Source organism: Eptatretus burgeri, chromosome 8, assembly GCF_056783735.1.
Source record: "Eptatretus burgeri isolate ZD-2024b chromosome 8, Ebu_testis_v1, whole genome shotgun sequence".
Lineage (NCBI taxonomy): Eukaryota > Metazoa > Chordata > Myxini > Myxiniformes > Myxinidae > Eptatretus > Eptatretus burgeri.
The window spans coordinates 1,718,221-1,737,935 of record NC_140968.1 but is presented as its reverse complement, the minus strand read 5'-3'; the positions used below and the strand labels follow the sequence as shown (position 1 = coordinate 1,737,935).

Genomic DNA, 19,715 nt, shown 5'->3' with positions numbered 1-19,715 from the left:
GTTATCATTATGAAAGTAATAATTCGCTAAATGACATCATATCTATGCTGGGAAAGAACTTGTCTCCTGCAAAGTACCAAACAAATCAGCCACTAGAAAGTTTGATGCCACAACATCAAAAAAGAATTGTAAAAAAGTACAAGAAATGTGTTGAACATTTTAAGGACTTTGCTGCCAAATGCCTAGCTCCTGGACAGGAACAGAAGTTGAAACGAATGGTAGAAGGATTTTCTTCAAACTTTTCAGGAAAATAAAAGATTCACATCGAGAAAACATTTTTCTACCTATCTCGGCCACATTCAAAACAGCATGGGGTTTTAAAGGAAACAAACAGATTTTTAGGATGGATGGCCCAAAAACAGATGACATTCAGTGAAAGTCTTGGAATGCATATTTTCGAGGTCTTCGCATGATTCTAAGGGGACGTTATTGAGTTGCTTTTGCAAAATTTTATTTCAGAGCAATTGATTTTGAACCTTCTTCTTCTTCTTCTTCTTTCGGCTGCTCCTGTTAGGGGTCGCCACAGCAGATCATCCATATGATCCGCATAGTGATTTGGCACATGTTTTACACCGGATGCCCTTCCTGACGCAACCCTGGTCACCTCTTACGACACAGGGATATGGTACACCTATTTTAACCGGGGTATACACTTTTTTACAATAATATATTGTAAAATATATTATTACAATTATTACAATATAGCAATTGATTTTGAACCATTTGTTGTAAATACCTAAAATCCAGCGTTTTGTGGGTAGGGGAAACCATAATGACTGTAGTTTTGCGTCGATTGACCAAAATTGAAAATCTAATACTCAAATTGTATGTCTATGTACGCTCTATCATAATGACACTAGATTATGCAAATTATTTCAATATGTAGGTCATCAGAGGCCATCTAAAGGTAACAATTCTGGAGGTCACAAAAATAGCCCAGAAGAACATGTATTTGACGAAAACACAAGTAATGAATGAGGGAATGGTGTCTCAATAGTTATAGAATGCCTATTTCTGAGGCTGTGTGAGACGATTCTGATGTTTTTATTGACTCATTTTGGTTTATAAATGTGATATTGACATAAAATCTGCTTGTGATTTCCAGGGTTTCAAATTAATGCTTGCTCCTCTTAGTTTCGGGTTTACTCAATAAATGGCAATATTCAAGCTTTTGTTTTACGTTTCATCTTGAGAATTTGATCATCAATGTAATCCTTCTTTTCACATCTTCTAGTTGACATACGATCAAACAATACAGGTAAGATGATTGTAAGGACAACTTCGTAGATCTAAGACAGGCTGCATCTTGTAACCTTACATGTCATAATATAAACAGAAAGGTGTAATTAACAGCATTAATTCAATTAATTGATTCAACATGTGTTATTCTCTGTGCATTGCATCATTTAGGTCTAGGAAGAGGGAGTAATCATTATTTGTTGTGCATTCAGTTTTAAATTGGACAACTTTTCCATGTTATCAATTCATTCTTTCATGGTGTCTTTTAAATGGTTTAATGGCATGCTTCACCTTTAGTTTTCTTTATAACGTTCCAACAATTGTAGCCCAAGATTTAAATACCAGTGGACCAAACAATTGAAAAAACAATAAATAAGGATACCCAGACATCAGGTGGCACAAGAGGCTTTAGCTTAAACCCAAGTGCAATTCGTCGTTATTACGTAAACGCCAAATCCCACAACATGTTTCTTCATCGCCAAAGAGCAATGCTAGGAACTCTTTCCTCAATTTTGAGCCATCTGGATTTGCATATCCACAGAAAAAGATGAGTCAGCCGTCCAATCACTCACTGATCTTATTCAGCACTCTTTAATAAATCCCTACAGATCAGAAGAGGACTCTCGTGAACATTTCTACCGGCGCATTGGCCCCAGCAGATGTTGAGAAGGACCTTTTCACTGCTCAAAGCATTGGAGAAAAGGCATATCAGAAGTTCAAGACTGATCGTCTTGAAAAGGAGGCACCGGATGCTGTAGATTTCCATGCAACTATTAAGAAGCAAAAGCTAAAGACATTTGCAAATGTTTGTACAAAAAAAGTGCAATGCAAAGGGAAAGAGGTCATCCTACGAGCAGATCGCAATCTTTTTGCCAGAATGATTACAATCGCACAAGGTCGTGAGCTGGACATGCACGAGGTTCTGTCTCATCCACTAGGCTCATTACCATGGGCGTTGGCAAATCAAGATGGGTCGCTAAGGAAGACTGAAAAAGCAGCACTAATGAAGAAAATTGGGGAAAGTGTACCTCCTGTAGAAACCCTCCCACAGAACTCAGCATGCATTATCGATGGCATGAGCATTGTGCAGAAGTTAAATGTGAAAAATAGCACATTTGCTGAGGTTTCAATGTCTGTCCTGAAAGTTGTCTTGAGTGAAGGTGTGATGAGTCGATGAATAGATGTTGTATTTGATGTGTATAAGGAAAACTCCGTCAAGAATGCAGAAAGGCTCAAAAGGGGATCAGGCAGCGGCATCAAATTCAGCAGCATTGCACCAGGACACAAAATAAAAAAATGGAGGAACTTTTTATCAGAAGTTGACAAAAAGACAAAACTTATTGAGTTTCTAGTTGCAGATTGGAAAACTGAAAACAAGAGGAGCCTGATTAAAGACAAAGTTCTTCTCGTGACATGTGGCATAAGATGTGACAAGATATTGATCGGTGGTAGTTGTGAAATGGGTGAACTTGAGTCCTCTCAAGAAGAGGCAGATACACGGTTAATACTTCATGCGAAGCATGCTGCTGACACTGGATATCAAACTGTAATTTTATTTTTGAGGACACATGTATTTGTGCTTCTACTTTCCTTTGCAAAGGACATTCCGGCTACCTTGTACCAAAAGAGGGAAACAAAGACACGTACTCAATTTGTGGACACTGGGCATTTCCCTACTCAGGTTATCCTTTGGAGATGAACTATGTTGGTGCACTTCTCGGCTTTCATGCTTACGCTGGATGTGACACTGTAAGCTCTTTCGTTGGGTGAGGAAAAACAGGACCACTGGACAAAATGCGATCAAACAGTGAATTCCAATGTGCCTTCTCCAACCTTGGAAGTGCATATGAGATATCAGATCAAATGTTTGATACCTTAAAACATTTCACATGTCTCATGTATGCATCGTCCACAAAAACTGTACACGTAAATCGACTCCGATACCAGATGTTCTTTGCCAAAAGAGGGGAAATAGACTCAAACCTTCTTCCACCTTGTAAAGATAGTCTAACAAACCATGCCCTCCGTGCCAATTACCAGGCAGGAATTTGGAAGCGAAGCCTGGAGTCAAAATCAGTAATTCCTGATCCAGAGGGAAATGAATGGGTAAAAGATTATAGCAGTTCAATTGCCATCGACTGGATGGCCGGAACTCCGGCACCTGAAACTGTGTTGGAAATGATGGCTTGTCGGTGCAAACGAGTTTGCAAAAAGGGAGAGTGTGGCTGCATAGACAATGGGTTGAAATGTACGCCGATGTGTAAATTACAAACTTGCGAAATGAGGAGGGTGAACTCGAGATGACAGTTGATATTGAATCGGATTGCGATTATGATGATTATGAAGATTGAGAACTCAAAATACTGAGGTTACTTTCCAAGCCCTCAACGTTACCTAAAGACATCTAAAATATAATTTCTGGAAGTTGATATTACTTTTTGTTTTAGTAGAATAAGTTGTGGTAAAGACGATTTTGGCAGCCTCTAAAATTTGTGACCTTTTGCCCTCTGGTGACCTACATATGGACATAATGTGCATAATCTAGTGTGATTATGATAGAGGGTACATAGACATACAATTTGAGTCGTAGATTATCAATTTTGCCCTATCCACTCCAAAGCTACACTCATTATGGTTTCCCCTTTCCCCGAAACCCTGGATTTTAGATATTTACAAGAAACGGTTCAAAATCAATTGCTCTGAAATAAAATTTTGCAAAAGAAACTCAATAATGTCCCCTTAGAATCATCTGAAGACCTCTAAAATATGAATTCCAAGTGTTTAAATCATCATTGGGTGATTTGTTACTTTATTGTTGCAACATGACTTGCCCTATTATATATGGTCAATTTTGGGCAACCCCTAAAATTGGTGACCTTTTGATCTCTGGTGACCTACATAATGAAATATTTTGCATAAACCTTGATTTAGATAGAGGGTACATAGACAGACATTATTGTTAAGATTGACCCATCCACTCCGAAACTACAGTCATTCTAGTTTCTCCTACCCCCAAATTTTGGTCTTCAAAATATAGCGGTAGGATGATGTTTGATGCTTGAGCAAGCTGCCAATTTCACACTGCTATCACCTCAATTACTCATCTGTAGGTCCTAAACTATCAAAAAAACATAGTGAGCCTTTGCCACCAGAGATGGTACTGATGGGTCAAATTTTCAGGTTTGGCCTATGGACTATTTCCCATTTATTCATTTCCATACTGATTGTTGGCTTGTGATCCTAGGATCCTGAGTTCAAATCCTGCTTGGCTGTTGAATTAATGCCAGGTGGGGTTGACTCTGCCCGTCGTCCTCCCGAGGTCGGCAAAATGAGTGCCAGCATGCTGGTATCCTGCCGGAGTGGCGACCTGTCCAGGATTGTGCCTAATAGCCCCGGAGACTGCATAGGCAGCACCAACGCTCTGCACAGAGTATGGTCCCAATGGATGGTTGGATACTGATTGTGTCCAATTGTTACCCCTGCTACCCGACTGTCAGTTCAGCCTTGGTCGCATGAGCCTTTTTGTTATCGAGAGAGAAAAATAATAATACCAAAGAAACAGTTTAATTCAATAAATCTTGCTTTGATGAAATATGTAACCAGTAATGGATAAATATTTGGCGAATGTTTCTCGGAGAGAGTGCCTTGATGAGGATCAGGTCATGTGACAGAATACTTCACTCTTTGCCTTTTCACGATCCTTTGTCCTTAATTCCCCCGTTCCTCACCTTATCTCACGGAGAAATTTGTATTATTATTATTATTATTATTATTATCATTATTTTTACTGATTATCATTGCTGACAAGTCCTCTTCAGCAATCCTTGTATTTTGTCATTCACTATCTCCATTACAGTGACCCCATTGGATGTAGTGAAGATTCGTCTGCAGGCTCAGAAAACTCCATTTTCTAAAGGTGGGTGTCTTTGCTTTATTAAAATTATTTTTTTATTTTGTTCTGCAGAATATCTACACAAACTATAATAATTATTGTATATATTGTCATCCACCTTCTAAACAAATTATATAACATGTATTGTTATCCTTAAAACTATGAAAAAAATTTCCACTTCCTTGAAATCTACGCATGTGCTTTGGAGATTTATTTAAAATTATTATCTTGCCAAAACGAAGTTTTTGCAAGATATGTTAATCAGCTTGTATGTTTTTTTGTTTGTTTGTTTGTTTGTTTGTTTGTCTGTAATCGCGTATAAAAAATTCTGCAGAGCACAGTTATCATTGGAAATTTTTGTAACTTCGCATATCAGAGTCCTATAGAGGTCCCTTTCAGTGCACAAAATTTTGAAGGTCAAAGGTCAAGGTCACTGTCGCAAATCAGGGGAGTCGACGAAACCCTTATTTTTTGAGTAATTTTGATCGGATCGTCTTCAAACTTTATGGGAATGTAGTACATGGTCTGGTGCTCAGCTGATTAATTTTTGGTGGCGATTGGCCTTGACCTTCATGGTTAGCGCCTAAGGTCAAACATATTTGACCCCAAGGTCAAATTTTCAAGTTTTAGGAACCATATCGTGTAGTACCTCAAATTGAACACCTCGATGAGTGCTTTCTAGATATGTCAAGCTTGAGACATTATGACGTCATTTGGTGACGTTATGAGGCAAACGCATATTTTTCATGGTTACTCTGTACAACGATTCTCATCGGCAGATATTCCTCAAGGAGTCGCTCCTGGTGGATAGCAGCACTGTTCACCTCAGTGTGACCTTAAAGAAGTCACACGTGGTCACCTTTTGGCAAGATACGGGTCACCCTGTGGGTGACATTGGTTTATTTTATAATTGCTCGTACCTGGAGACCAGTTGGTGGATTTTTAAAAAAAATAAAAAAATTTCCCCCGGAGGTTGGTGGCAGGATTTGCACTCTGGCTACTGTAAAACGATTCATTCTGCAAAACCCATAAACACAAACAAAACTGAAAACCCACTCCGTGGGAATACCTCATGTGCTGTGCTTTTCGCAGGGCAGCTCACTGGATGATGGTATTGCGGCAAAGCCTTCAGGACACCCATTCATTGATGGGAAGAGAACCATGGGGTAAACTTCCTGGGTCAGATTGCGGGAGCGTGTGTCGGAGTGGTTCTGAGGTGTGGTCCCTTTGGGTGGGTGCCTGAAATGTCCAAAGAGAAGATGATCACCTGTCTGTTATCATCTGAGCTCCAGCATTTGAACATTGGTGTTGCAATGCTCTCTGGGGTTTGGAGAGCGGATAGTGGCGAGATCATGGTGTGTGGTTACGACTCTTGGTCTGGTCGTTCTGATGGTTCCCATACCCAAGTAGTTGCTGTAGCTGGATCCAATAGGTTGACGCCCATGATAATTGAGGTAGCACTGGTCAACGAGCGCATTATGAGACTAAGGATTCGTCACTGCTTGGGTGTCGTTTCCCTGGTCTCTGTTTATGCTCCGACTGAGGCGAGTGATCTCACCGTGAAGGACACATTCTATGCCACACTCGAGTCTGTGGTTGATCAGTGCCCCAGGCGAGATGCTCTTCTAGTCTTGGGGGATTTCAATTCATCGACTGGAACTGATAGGGATGGTTATGAGACTTGCGTGGGTCTGGAACTGTGAACCAGAATAGCACAAAGTTCCTTGACTTTGCAAAAAGTCATGGACTTAGGGTGACTGGTTCATGGTTTCAGTGCCCACAAGCTGGACTTGGTATTCCAGTGCTGGTAGTGTGGCAAAGGAGATTGACCATGTGCTCATTGATGGTCGCTGGAGGATGATCAAGAACTGCAGGGTCCACTGGAGTGCTCAGTTCCTCAATACTGACCACAGGCTTGTTATAGCAACCCTGAAGTTGCACCTTAAATCCAGGAGAATGGTACCATCCCAGCCGAGGCTGGATGTTGACAAGCTCAATGATGAGAGGGTGGCTGAGGAGTTTGTGAACAGGCTGAGTGGGGGGAGGAGGGTCTGGGTGCTTTGGGGAATCCTGAAGAGTTGTGGAGTTCCTTCAAGACCACCGTCTTTGATGTTGCCGGTGAATGTCTTGGAACTCACCATCGGGCGAAGAAGAATTTTGTCTCCAGGGACAACTGCATGGCATTGACCAGAGTCACAGGGCCAAGCTTCATGGCAGAGCTGAACTGTTCAGCGAGCTGAGGTGTAAAACTGTACATGTGCTGAGGGTGACCAAGGAGGCCTATGTGCAAGGAATCTGTGAGGGGGTAGAGCATCACCTGTGGTCAAGCGATTCTCATCCTTTCAGGGGAATTCATGCATTGCGTTCATTCAAGCCTGTCCCTCGGTGTACTGCAGTTACAGCGGAGGGTGGTGGGCTCTTGACAGAGGAGTCCGAGGTGAAGGCCCGCAGGGCCGGGTACTTTGAGTGGCTGTACCAGGCTGACCCATTCAACTATGACCCAGGCTGTGGTGAACTCCTGGGATATGTGGCATTGATGCTGAACTTCTCAAGGCTGGTGGAAATGCTGTACTCATGTCGTTGCATGCAGTTCTGTGCTCTGCCTGGAACACAGGCATCATCCCAAACTGAATGGAAAATGGGCCTTGTTTACCCTCTCTGGAAAGGGAAGGGTGATCGCCAGGACTGCAACAACTACCGAGGGGTGACGCTGCTCTCAGTGCCGGGCAAGGTCTTTGCTCCGATAATTATTGATGGGGTTCGCTTCATCTGCTTGAGCACCAGCGTCCAGATCAGTGAGGCTTTACACCAAAGAGGTCAATGATTGACCGTATCCTTGCCCTTCGGGTCCTCATGAAAAGTAGACGAGAGTTTCGGCAGGGGCTGCTTGCAGCCTCTGTTGATCTCTGTAAAGTGTTTGATTCAGTGAATTGGGATGCCCTCTGGAGGATTCTCAGTCTTCTGGAAGGTAGTTCAGGTATGGGAGCATGCGCTGGAGCAGCGCGTTGCTGTGTCCACTTTCCGCTGGTACTCCAGGGGCCTCCGTCTGGCCATCCCCCAGGCAGATGCTTGGCCCATCCTCATCTTGGTTTTCAAGGGGTGCCACCAAAACTGATCAATCTGATGTCTGAACTATACTCAGGTACTGAGAGTGTTGTGAGATGTTGTGATACCATCTGACTTATTTCCAGTTGTTACTGGGGTTCGTCAGGGGTGTGTACTGCCCCCCCCCCACTTTTCAGCACTTTATGGACTGGATTCTCGGGAGGATGTCAGAGAGATCAAGCTGCGGTGCATCGTTTGGGAATATCGAGATCTCTGACCTTTATTTCGCAAATTATGCAGTCATCTTTGCGGAGACTCTAGATATCCTTTTGGGGGGCCCTCAAGGTGCTGAATGAGGAGTCGGAGCCAATGGGATTACGGGTTTCCTGGGTCAAAACTAAGATCCAGACTTTCAATGACATCTTGGATGCTGCTATCTTGTCTGTGCCTGTTTGTGTTAAGGTCGTTGAGAGATTCACTTCCCTTGGCAGTGATATTCATGGCTCTGCAGGCTGTGAGCCAGAGGTCACTCGATGCCTGGGGAGTCGTGGATTCACTGGATTGTGGTGATGCCGGTACCTGTGCAGGAGGGCGAAAGTCCGACTCTTCAGGTCCTTGGTGCTTCCAGTCTTGCTGTATGGATGTGCGACTTGAACTCTGCCCAGGGATCTGGGACGGAGACTTATTTGTTTTGGTACCAGGTCTCTTCGGAGAATCCTTGGCTATCGCTAGTCGGACTTTGTGTCCAACGAGCGGTTGCTGAGAGACTCAAATGAGATTTCTTACCTGCATAGTCGGTGAGCGTCAGCTGCGGCTGTATGGACATGTGGCTCGTTTTCCTGATGCTGATCCTGCTCACCAGATTCTTGCAGCGAGGGAGTCTCGTGAGTGGAGGAGGCCAATGGGCCGACCACGTGCCTTGTGGTTGCAGCAGGATGATCATCATCTCAAGGAGATGGGGATGGGCCAGGCATCTGCCTGGGGGATGGCCCGACAGTGGCCCCAGGAGTACCAGCGGAAAGTGGACGCAACGACGCGCTGCTCCAGCGCATGCTCCCATACCTGACCCGAGTTGGTGGATATAGGGTAACGGGTGGGGGGGGGTGGCGAGGGGTGAGGTGGGGGTTGGACACCCTGCAGATGTTGCACCCATTTCTTAATGGGTTTAGGGAACGTGGTGAGTGGCATTTTTGTGCCCATCCTAAACTCAATACATTAATCAATCAATTTCTCGTATGGTGCTTTAATTTTGATTTAATAGTAAATTTCCCTGAAAGGCGTGTAAATAGTGCACGACAGTGTCGACCTGAAATAATTTTACCTTCATCTTGGTTTAACCCTTTGGACCATAGTACATCATGTGCTACGATTATGTCAGCACATCAATATAGGAGTCCTTGTGGAATTGAAGCATGTGGTGGCAGGGGGGAGCTGTTGTTTCACACAAATGACAGAATAGTTATGTTTATAACTTTTATTTATCAATTTAGTAAAAAATATATATATATTTATTTTGCAGGAAATTGCTTTGTTTACTGCAATGGGCTAATGGACCATCTGTGCGTTTGTCTAAATGGCAACGGGAAGGCATGGTACAAAAGATCCCCAGCAAACTTGACAGGCACCCTGGTGAGTTGGTTTCTTCATTTGAACAGGAAGTAATGGCAAATGTTGTTCATCACAGGGAGCATGATTGGGCATCATCTCATTATGATTCCGATTGAAATGTCATGGCTGCTGCACCAATGCATGATTATTGTGATGACATGACTTAGCTGGGCAGAATGACCGAGAGGTACGACGCGCACTTGCCTCTGAGGTGTTGGGGTTCGAATCCTGACCCAGCTGTAAACTGTCACCTTGGTGTTTCGCAGGCAGAGTGATTCATTAATGTGTGCTGTCCCTTCAATGGACGATAAGCTGGTTGTCCCATCTGCTAGCATTAGTCATTGTAAGAAGAGGGGTATTGAATGAGAGACTGGTGTTTTAAAATATAATACAAGTTGTAGACTTCATTTGTACAACATGAAAGGTAGTGGACATAGTATATCTAGACTTTAAGAAGGCATTTGATAAGGGACCACATCGGAGGTTGTTAGCCAAGGTGAGGGCTTGTGGAGTGGATGGTCAGGTAGATAGTTGGATTGTAAACTGGCTTCGTGGAAGGAAGCAAAGAGTGGCTGTGAGTGGGAGGATGGCTTGCTGGGAGGATGTAAGTAGCGGAGTGCCTCAGGGATCAGTACTCGGACCATTACTATTCATGATTTACATCAACGATTTGGATAATGGGGTAAAGAGCTTTCCAAATCTTGGAGGTAAGGTGGTTATCAGAGGGGGTGGTGATCAGATTCAGGAGAGTATTGATACTTGCATAGATTGGGAAAAAGATTGGCAGATGTAGTTTAACCTGAACAAGTGTAAGGTGTTGGGGATGGGGAAGAACAATGAAAACAGAGATTACAGGATGTAAGGGGTAATTTTGGAGCATGTCACACAGGAGAATGATCTTGGGAGTGGTGATAGATACAGGAGGGAAGCAGGCAGCACAGTGCCAGGTAGCTATAGGTCGAGCAAATAGGGTTTTAGGTTGAATTCGGAGGGGGATCAAAAATAAATCAAAAGAGGTGGTGTTAACATTGTACAGGAATGTAATGAGGGCCACATCCAGAATATTGTGTACAGTTCTGGTCACCCCAACTCAGGAAGGACATATATGCCATAGAGAGGGTTCAGCGCAGGGTTACTAGATTGATTCTGGGCCGAGCTAGACTCAGTTATAAGGAGCGGCTGAAGGAGACAGGGCTTTATACACTAGAAAGGAGGTGGTTACGATGAGATATGATGGAGATGTTTAAGTGAAGATGAATTATTCAACAGAGTGGACAGTGATAGGACCAGGGGCCACAACCTGAGAGTAAAGAAGAGGAGAGTTAAGACGGTAGTAAGGTAGGGAACTTTCACTCAGAGAGTAGTTAATGCATGGAATGGTCTCCCTGGAAAGGTAGTGGAAGCAGAGACGGTAGATGAGTTTAAATTAGAATTAGATAGGAACCTGGAAGTTATGGAAGGGGATGTTGATAAGACTTTGAGGTAGTTTGAGTATCGATGGGTGATTGTGTGTGTGTGTGTGTGTGTGTGTGTGTGTGTGTGTGTGTGTGTGTGTGTGTGTGTGTGTGTGTGTGTGTGTGTGTGTGTGTGTGTGTGTGTGTGTGTGTGTGTGTGTGTGTGTGTGTACAGAGTTTTGTGTGTGGGGGTTGTGTTTCTATTTTATTTTTTATTCCAAGGCTCATGGCCCCTCCCGTTGAAAAGGGGAGATTTTTTTTTCTTTGATCTTGTGTTGATAAATTCGTGTGGTGTTGATGTGGCGCAGACATGATGGGCTGAATGGCGTCCATTCTTCTAATTTCCTTGTGTTTCCTTGTAATGTTAAACCTTGATTTGTAAAATGACTCGACTTGGCACCCTGTTTGAGCATCCTCCGGAATGTGGAAGGGTAAAATAACGTGACATCAGGAAACCTCTCTCCCACATCCTCTCCTACGTGTGCAGTGTATTGTGTTACCCTCTAATCTCAGTTACCTTTGCAGGACGCGTTTATAAAAATAGTTCAGTACGAAGGGGCAAAGTCATTGTGGAGTGGCCTTCCTCCAACTCTGTGAGTTTATTCTCTTCTACTATGATCTCTACGGATTTTCACCTTTTGAGTTTGACGCGTTGACAAATCGGATTATGGATTTAAATTTTAAAATGTGCTTGACTCGTTGAATGCGGATTGCAATTGTTATGTCCTCTCGGGGAGCCCCCTGTACCCGATACGAGTATTGATGGGTTTTTGAAATATAACCAATGGTGAAGCATTAGTGTATCACGATGATCATTTTGAATCCCCGTCAGGATCATGGCGGTCCCAACCACGGTGATTTACTTCACGGCTTACGAACATCTGAAAGATGGACTGATGTGGCAGCTCAATTCACGACACCCGTCGATTTGCATGTTGGCGGGGGCCATGGCGAGAGGTCTGTGTGCATCATGGTATATTTTGTCCAACACCATCGGATGTAGTATGCTGGTATTTTATTTTACCTCTTCTGTCGCCTGTGTTGTAAGGTCCAATGTAAAAGTTAAGAGGTGTGAAGAGATTCATTTTTTATCATTATGTCTTTGAAATTTACACAAATTGCATCGACATCCCTCAAAGTTTTTGCACTGCATATTTAACCGTTTCATGTTTGGACGTCTTGCGCTCATCTGGGCCGATCTTCCTGGGTGTAGTTGGCGCTGTGACTGTAATCTCTCCGCTGGAGCTGATCCGCACAAAGATGCAGTCGCAGCAGCTCACGTACAAGCAGTTGGGTGCATGTGTGCGGCAAGCGGTCGCTCAAGGAGGCTGGCGATCGCTTTGGCAAGGATGGGCACCAACGATGTTCAGGGATGTGCCTTTCTCTGGTAAGCAATGAAGTGTGTGTGTGTGTGTGTGTGTGTGTGTGTGTGTGTGTGTGTGTGTGTGTGTGTGTGTGTGTGTGTGTGTGTGTGTGTGTGTGTGTGTGTGTGTGTGTGTGTGTGTGTGTGTGTCAGTCGGTCGCACTCTATTCTAAAAGGATCCTGCTGTCATAGAATAACAGAAATGGTTCCGTTGGAAATTTAATAATCGATTTACTCAGAAAAAAATAAATACATATATTATGTCCGTTTAATCACAAGGTGCACATAACGATACAGAAGGGAATTAGATGCATGAGGAGGCCATTTGGCCCTTCATTCCTGCACCACATAAATACTGGAACAATATACATGCAAAACGTTTTTTTTTTCTGCTTTCTTTCCAAAAGGAGGGGGGGGGGTAGTGCGTGAAGCCAGTTCTTGGGTGTGAAATACACGTCAACCACACACCACCCCTTGACGATACCACCAGCAGCACTCTGAACACATGCACACAATCACCCATCAATGCTCAAACTACCTAAAAGTCCTGTCAACATCCCCATACCCCCCTATCTCCATAACTTCCAGGTACCTCTCTAACTCCAATGTAAACTAATCTACTTTTTCTGCTGCCACGACCTTTCCAGGGAGACCATTCCATACATTAACTCCTCTCTGAGTGAAAGTCCCCTTCCTTACTAAATCTTAACTCTCCTCTTCTTTACTCTCAGGCTATGGTCCCTGGTTCTGTCACAGTCCACTCTGTTAAATAATTCATCTTCACTTATTTTATCTCTACCTTTCATTATCTTAAACATCTCTCTTAGTAACCACGTCCTTTCTAGTGTTTAAAGCCGTCTCCTTCAGCCGCTCCTCATGGCTCGGTCTCGCTCGGCCCAGAATCAATCCAGTAGCCCGACGCTGAACCCTATGACATCTATGTTCTTCCTGAGTTGTGGTGACCAAAACTGCACACAGCATTCCAGATGTGGCTCTCACTAGATCTCTGTGCAATGTTAACACCACCTCTTTTGATTTATAAATGATCCCCCTCCGACTACAACCTAAAATCCTATTTGCTTTACCTATAGCGACCTGGCACTGTGCTACCTGCTTACCTCCCAAATATATTACCACCCCCAGATCCTTCTCTGGTGTGACATGCTCCAAAATTACCCTTACATCTTTGTATTTCATCATTTTGTACTGCATTGAACCCTAGTTTTTGTGTGACCAGGTATTTACTGGATGAATCTCGAGCTGATTAAACGCTGGATCGTGAAGACTTACGGTGTGCGTGAACAAGCCTTATTTGTGAATTTCACTGCTGGAGCCATTTCTGGAATGGTATGTAGTGCATGGCTTTTAGTCGATGGTTTACAAGAATAATTATCTTCCATCTAAAGATGGTGGGATTAGACCTGCTTTTATGTGTACATCCCATATAATGTGATTAAATTATTTTAGGGTTAGAAATTTACATGCACACCTGATAAACTATGGTTAGTTAGCATTATGATTTATAAAATTAAAAAAATAAAAAATAACAACATTCAATGACATGGATGGAAACTTTTATTTTTCTTCTGGTATGGGTTATGCAACTCCACGTGCAATTTTAAATCAAATCGTACCACAGTGTGAATGGGATTGACATGAGAACAGAAAGTAGTTGGATGTTCCTGTATGGCAATTAAAAAAAAAAAAAAAAAATTGGACCATAAATCAGGAAAAAGTGAAGATTTTTTTAAACACCATTTCTGGATTAAATAAGCTGTCAATTTCTAAATATGGTCAGAATAGGTTTTGTCCACAGAACGTAACCCAAAAAATCTTCAAAAAGCAATATTTATCAAACTTGTTCCTGCCAATCTGGAGTTGTTGATCTCCATGCGAAGTTTACTGCATGTTTGTTTGTTTGTTTGTTTGTTTGTTTTTTTGTGATGTAATACTTCAAAGTCAACCATCCAGATTTAAACTCACAGAGAGATAAAAATTTAACATGAAAGATCGCATTTTAATCCTCTTGCTGAAGATATAAAAAAATGTCCCTTTCATGTTTGATATTAGGATGTTTTATAGTTTTCTTTTAAAGCGGTGCATAATATTGGACAACTTGCTTCAATGTTTTTTATTTTTATTTGAAGCACTGAAATGTCTTATTAGCTGTTACGGTTAATATACAAGTCTATTAACACAAGTGTAACGTTTGTTGACTGCACAGCATTTATAATGACGGTTTTTTTTTTTTCCGATGAAAATACAACCTGATTTATTTTTTTTATTCCTCACGAGCAAATACAACCTGTTACTTCACTGACCCTTTGAGAGGGTGGGGGAGGGGGGAGAGGGTTAGAAAGGGTGGGGGAGGGTGAGAGGGGAGAGGGGGAAAGGGTGGGAGAGGGTGGGGGAGAGGGGGAAAGGGTGGGAGAGGGGGAGAGGGTGAGAAAGGGTGAGAAAGGGTGGGAGAGGTGGAGAGGGTGAGAAAGGGTGTGGTGGGGGGGAGCTTGGGAGAGCAACACCTCACCAAATGTTGCTATTCACTGTGGGAGGGAGGGGTGTGTGAGAAAGAGAGCGACAGAAGTGTGGGAAGAGAGTGCTGCATTTTATTAGGAGGGGGTAGCGAGGAGGGGACAGAGTGGAGGTGGGGGGGGGGCGAGGAAAAAAAAAAAAAAAGGTGGCGGTGGGGTTAGAAAAGAGAATGATATGTGATGCTGAATGACCGAACATGAGAAAAAACAACAAAAAAACCTCAGAACTGTACACACAACGACACAACAGTTGGTAAAGTAATCCACCGGCATATCTGAAAAAAACTTTTGCTTTTGGTTCATTTTCCCACAAATTTTCTGAAACTGGAATATCAATGACTGAAAACATTGAAGTTTTGAAGTTGAAAACAAAGAAAAAAACCGCTCACGTACGACCTAATGATCCCATTGAGCGTGAACATTGACAACGAAGCATTGCAACCAGACATCATACTTGGGTATAAAAAAGGAGATGAAGGCATTGCTAATTGAGATGTTGATACCAGCGATTTTGCACAAAACGATGCAGAAATCAAGAAAATGACCAAATACCAAGAACTTAAGAGAATTGAAAAGATCCTGGAAGCTGAAGAATGCCAAAGTAGTACCAGTGATGATGAAGAACCTCCCGGGAATGATGAATAAGAAGCTCAGAGATATTAATCACCATCCCTGGGAATATCACTACAAACGAACTACAGTTGGAAGCCGTCCCGGGCTCAGTAACGATCCTGAAGGCACAAAACTTTGAAAACAGAAAACTTCACAACTTGGTCCATGAATCGTGACCCCTTCCCGTAATGAAGGTGATACTCTGAGCTCACCCTGGGAGGACTCCATTATATATTCTGAAACCCACATATGCATATGTGGATACCAAACAACAACTGCACACGCACACAGACCTGGCAGGTCTCTGTTTCACTTCCTGAAACCCACCCGCATGTGGAGATAGCAGGCAACAGCAACTCACACACGCCAAGTTCCGTTATGGTAATAAAGGTTGTATACATACACATGCATAAAACGACAAACACAAAGATTTACCTTCAAACAGAGTTCTTTGAAAGAGGAATTGAAGTGGGAAATTGGCAAAATTCAATTGAAAAATATATCAAGGTCCTGAACACAAAATATCGATCTCTGCTTTATGCCTTCACAACCGGATCATGGCAAACACGTGGTCGGATGGACCTTATTGTTTTTATGGACCGGGTGGACCTAACCAAGCAGTTTGGAGAGCGCTCGCCAAGTGCCTTAAGCACTCGAGCAAGCACTCAAACAAAACCGTTGATAAATTGCTCGTTTGGTATGCAATTAGCAACACATTAAACATACACCTCCTGGAGCTGACGTCTCCCGGTGTTTATAAGCATTGCAACGTACCCAGCGATTCGTAGCTTCGATGAACAGCCATTCAATAATATGAGTGAGAAAAGTGAAAACAACAATTTTTTTGTGAAGAAATGTGTGGGGGAGGGGAGAGGGTGAGAAAGGGTGGGGGAGGGGGAGAGGGGGAGAGGGGAGAGGGTGGGGGAGGGGGAGAGGGTGGGGGAGGGGGAGGGGTGAGAAAGGGGGAGAAAGGGTGGGTGAGGGGAGAAAGGGTGGGTGAGGGGAGAAAGGGTGGGGGACGGGAGAAAGGGTGGGGGAGGGGGAGAGGGTGAGAAAGGGTGGGGGAGGGGGAGAGGGTGATTGATTCGATTTTGGTTAAGATCTGAATCTGGATACGAGAAATCTTTAAAGGGATTTTTCACCATTGAGAGAGGGCCAAAAACGATAGAGTACTTCCTGGAAAGCATGAAATTTCAAAAATGTTTTGGGCCCGATATGTTTTGGTGGATCAGGCATTACGTGGCGGAGGTATGTGCTCTGTCGAGTGCCCAGTTTATTATAGTTTTTTTTTGAGCAAACTACAGCAAGAATTATAAAATGATGGCAAGGGGGCCATAATATGGAATAAAATCTTGACGCAAGTACCAAGTTGCACTTGGTCGATTTTTGATATTTTATTGTCTTCATTTACATAACACAAAAGCACAATTAAATTAATTTCTTTCTTTTTTTGGCCACTTTACCATAAACTTTTAGCACATGATTTGGACTTGGAATTTCAGATCATCGTTGTTGTTTCAAGGGACTGCTGGACTTGGAAATGCCAAGGGCTTGGACTCGGAAATGCCAAGGGCTCGGACTCGGAAATGCCAACGGCTCGGGCTCGGCACCACCGTACTCGGAAATGCCAAGAGCTCGAGCTCGGCACCGCCGGACTCGGAAATGCAAAGGGCTCGGGCTTGGCACCGCCGGACTCGGGACTGTCTGTGTATATATTATGCTGAAACATCAAATGCACGGGGTAAAGTGCCGGGTGAAAAATAAATATATATTAATTAGACTGAATGTGATGTGGACGAGTCTGAATGTTGTTGATGGCATCCTCATGTTTTGTGCTATTTGGAGACGTTGTGGAGGTCATTAATTGTGTGGCTGCGGATGTTCTCAGCTTGCTGCAACTCTGACGCTTCCATTTGACGTGGTGAAAACACAAAGGCAGATTGCACTTGGAAAGGTGGTGATCGGAGCAGGTATTGAAGAAAGCGCTACACTCTGCTGTCATCATGACGTTCCCTTTTTAAATGAGTTCATTTCATATGCTGTCTTTAAAAATAAAATAATGATTTGACGACATCAACATTGGGCTTCTTCATATACTTTTGCCTGAGGATACTCCTTTTCTTTGTCCAGCGGCCCCCAATCACGAATCGACCTGGAGTGTAATGCGTGACATCTACAGACGTGCTGGCACATCTGGTCTTTTTGCCGGTGAGTAGAAAAAAAAAATCATGCATTTCCTTGGGGTCTTTCTTGATCTCACTTTATCCCCATTTTCATATCACCTCGCCTCCACCCCCACACCTTCCTCAGAACTTTCACCGAAATGAATGGATTTTTACCTCCCATCCTCTCCAGAGACATCTCTATCTCCCCCGTTCTCTTTAACCCCACACATTTAAGTCTCCCATCATTCTCAACACTAATCCTTTCCTTTCACTGCAGGGTTTCTTCCCCGTGTGGTGAAAGTGGCGCCGGCTTGTGCCATCATGATTGGATGTTACGAATTTGCCAAGGATTTTTTTCGGCAGCTGAACCACCAGAAGATGCTTGCCCTTCCTCGAATGGATGGGTGAATCGTTCAACATTGGTTCTGTGAGCTGCCGTACGACTACGAATGTTGATCCACCACACTTTCCAACAATGACAACGCTGGTCGAGTCCTTTGCAGATGTTTGTTCTGAATACAAATCCAGTGATGCAGAACTGACCGTGAATGATGATTTGGCACTTGTAAAGTGTGGCAAGCCCATTGGACTATTGGTATCCCACTGAGAAGCCACCATTTTGTAATTGTTGGTGCAAAGTTCTTTATCACTTGTCATTTTACAATCCATTCTTTTTGAAACTGCTTTTTGCGATTGCAAAGTCATATCTTTTTTTTTTGTAATTGTAGAAGATGTTGATTAGAAATTTTATGTTTTCTAATTCCAACAAAGCCTGAATGGGACAAATGCTGCACAATAAGGACCGTACCGACGTGTCACGTATGACGTGATGAGTGCATTTTTCCAGATGAATCGGTCTCCCATCGATCGCTAAATGCTGTCCCACAATCCGTTGTTCATGAGAATAGGATTCTTCTGAAATCCCATTTCAATCAGATGTCCATAAAACCATGAAGAATCGTTTTTAGATTCATTATACAAACTTATTTTTGCTTTATTCAGTCCTTCAAATAAGTCTCACACAAAGGTCTTTTCCAAAATAATGATTCGCACAATTAATAAGCATATAATTCAGTTTACACCTGCACGTCCTTATTTGTCACCAAAACGTTGATATTGTTTATGGAGCAAAATTTATGGCAGTCGTGTACTTCTCTCCGAGAATTTGCTCCGTTATTTCTCCCATTGAAAATCCATGACATTGGCATGATCTATCTCTATCTTCAATCATCATCATCACCTGACCTCACTTATCCCCTCCCTGTCTTGGTTTGGTCATTGCAGCCTGTTTGTTCTGCAAGTGCATTCCCATGAAAGTATTGAGTTAGTCCTAATCTCATTAAATTATAACTCTTGTGGTCATTGTCAATCTTGTTACCGTTAACTAAGAACTGTGTGTGTATTGTTAAGTAATCCCTCTTCTTTTTCTCCAACACAGGTAAAGATATTCAAATGAAACAAAGTGCAGTCCACATGTTAGTTCTTCCCTCCATTGGGTGTGAAGTTTCATGATTCTGACATTGGAAGCCTCGGTGCTATGTTGGTCAAGAGTACAGCACGACGTCGTCAGTGCTAAGAAGTGCTGAGAGTTGGTATGACTGATCGGAGAACAGTTGGGGAGGAGATGCCATAAGATGAGGTTTGGGTGCACCATGACGATCCTGAGTTGAATACCTGCACAAAGAATCAGCAGCCCTGACTCAGCTTTGTCAGATTTTCATCTCTTCTCCAAACTTGAGGAACACCTTCTTCTGATGGTATGAAGATCAAGACTATACTCTGTGCAGAGCATTGGTGCTGCTTAAG

General features: G+C 43.0%; 1 protein-coding gene across 3 annotated transcripts in view; it reads left to right on the top strand.

Annotated features, from left to right (window-relative positions):
• The window catches only part of LOC147020906 (mitochondrial glutathione transporter SLC25A40-like), a 30,783-nt gene that overhangs the window by 10,000 nt on the left and 1,068 nt on the right, over positions 1-19,715 (top strand). For all 3 annotated transcript variants that reach the window (XM_085890555.1, XM_085890556.1, XM_085890557.1), the window contains 9 exons: positions 5,096-5,155; positions 9,696-9,805; positions 11,764-11,831; positions 12,071-12,195; positions 12,452-12,625; positions 13,839-13,948; positions 17,633-17,714; positions 17,875-17,952; positions 18,187-19,715. The exon at positions 18,187-19,715 is cut by the window's right edge and continues 1,068 nt beyond it. In XM_085890555.1, coding sequence (XP_085746681.1) covers positions 5,096-5,155; positions 9,696-9,805; positions 11,764-11,831; positions 12,071-12,195; positions 12,452-12,625; positions 13,839-13,948; positions 17,633-17,714; positions 17,875-17,952; positions 18,187-18,317 — 938 coding nt within the window. In that variant the 3' untranslated portion in view covers positions 18,318-19,715. The remainder of the gene's footprint in view (positions 1-5,095; positions 5,156-9,695; positions 9,806-11,763; positions 11,832-12,070; positions 12,196-12,451; positions 12,626-13,838; positions 13,949-17,632; positions 17,715-17,874; positions 17,953-18,186) is intronic.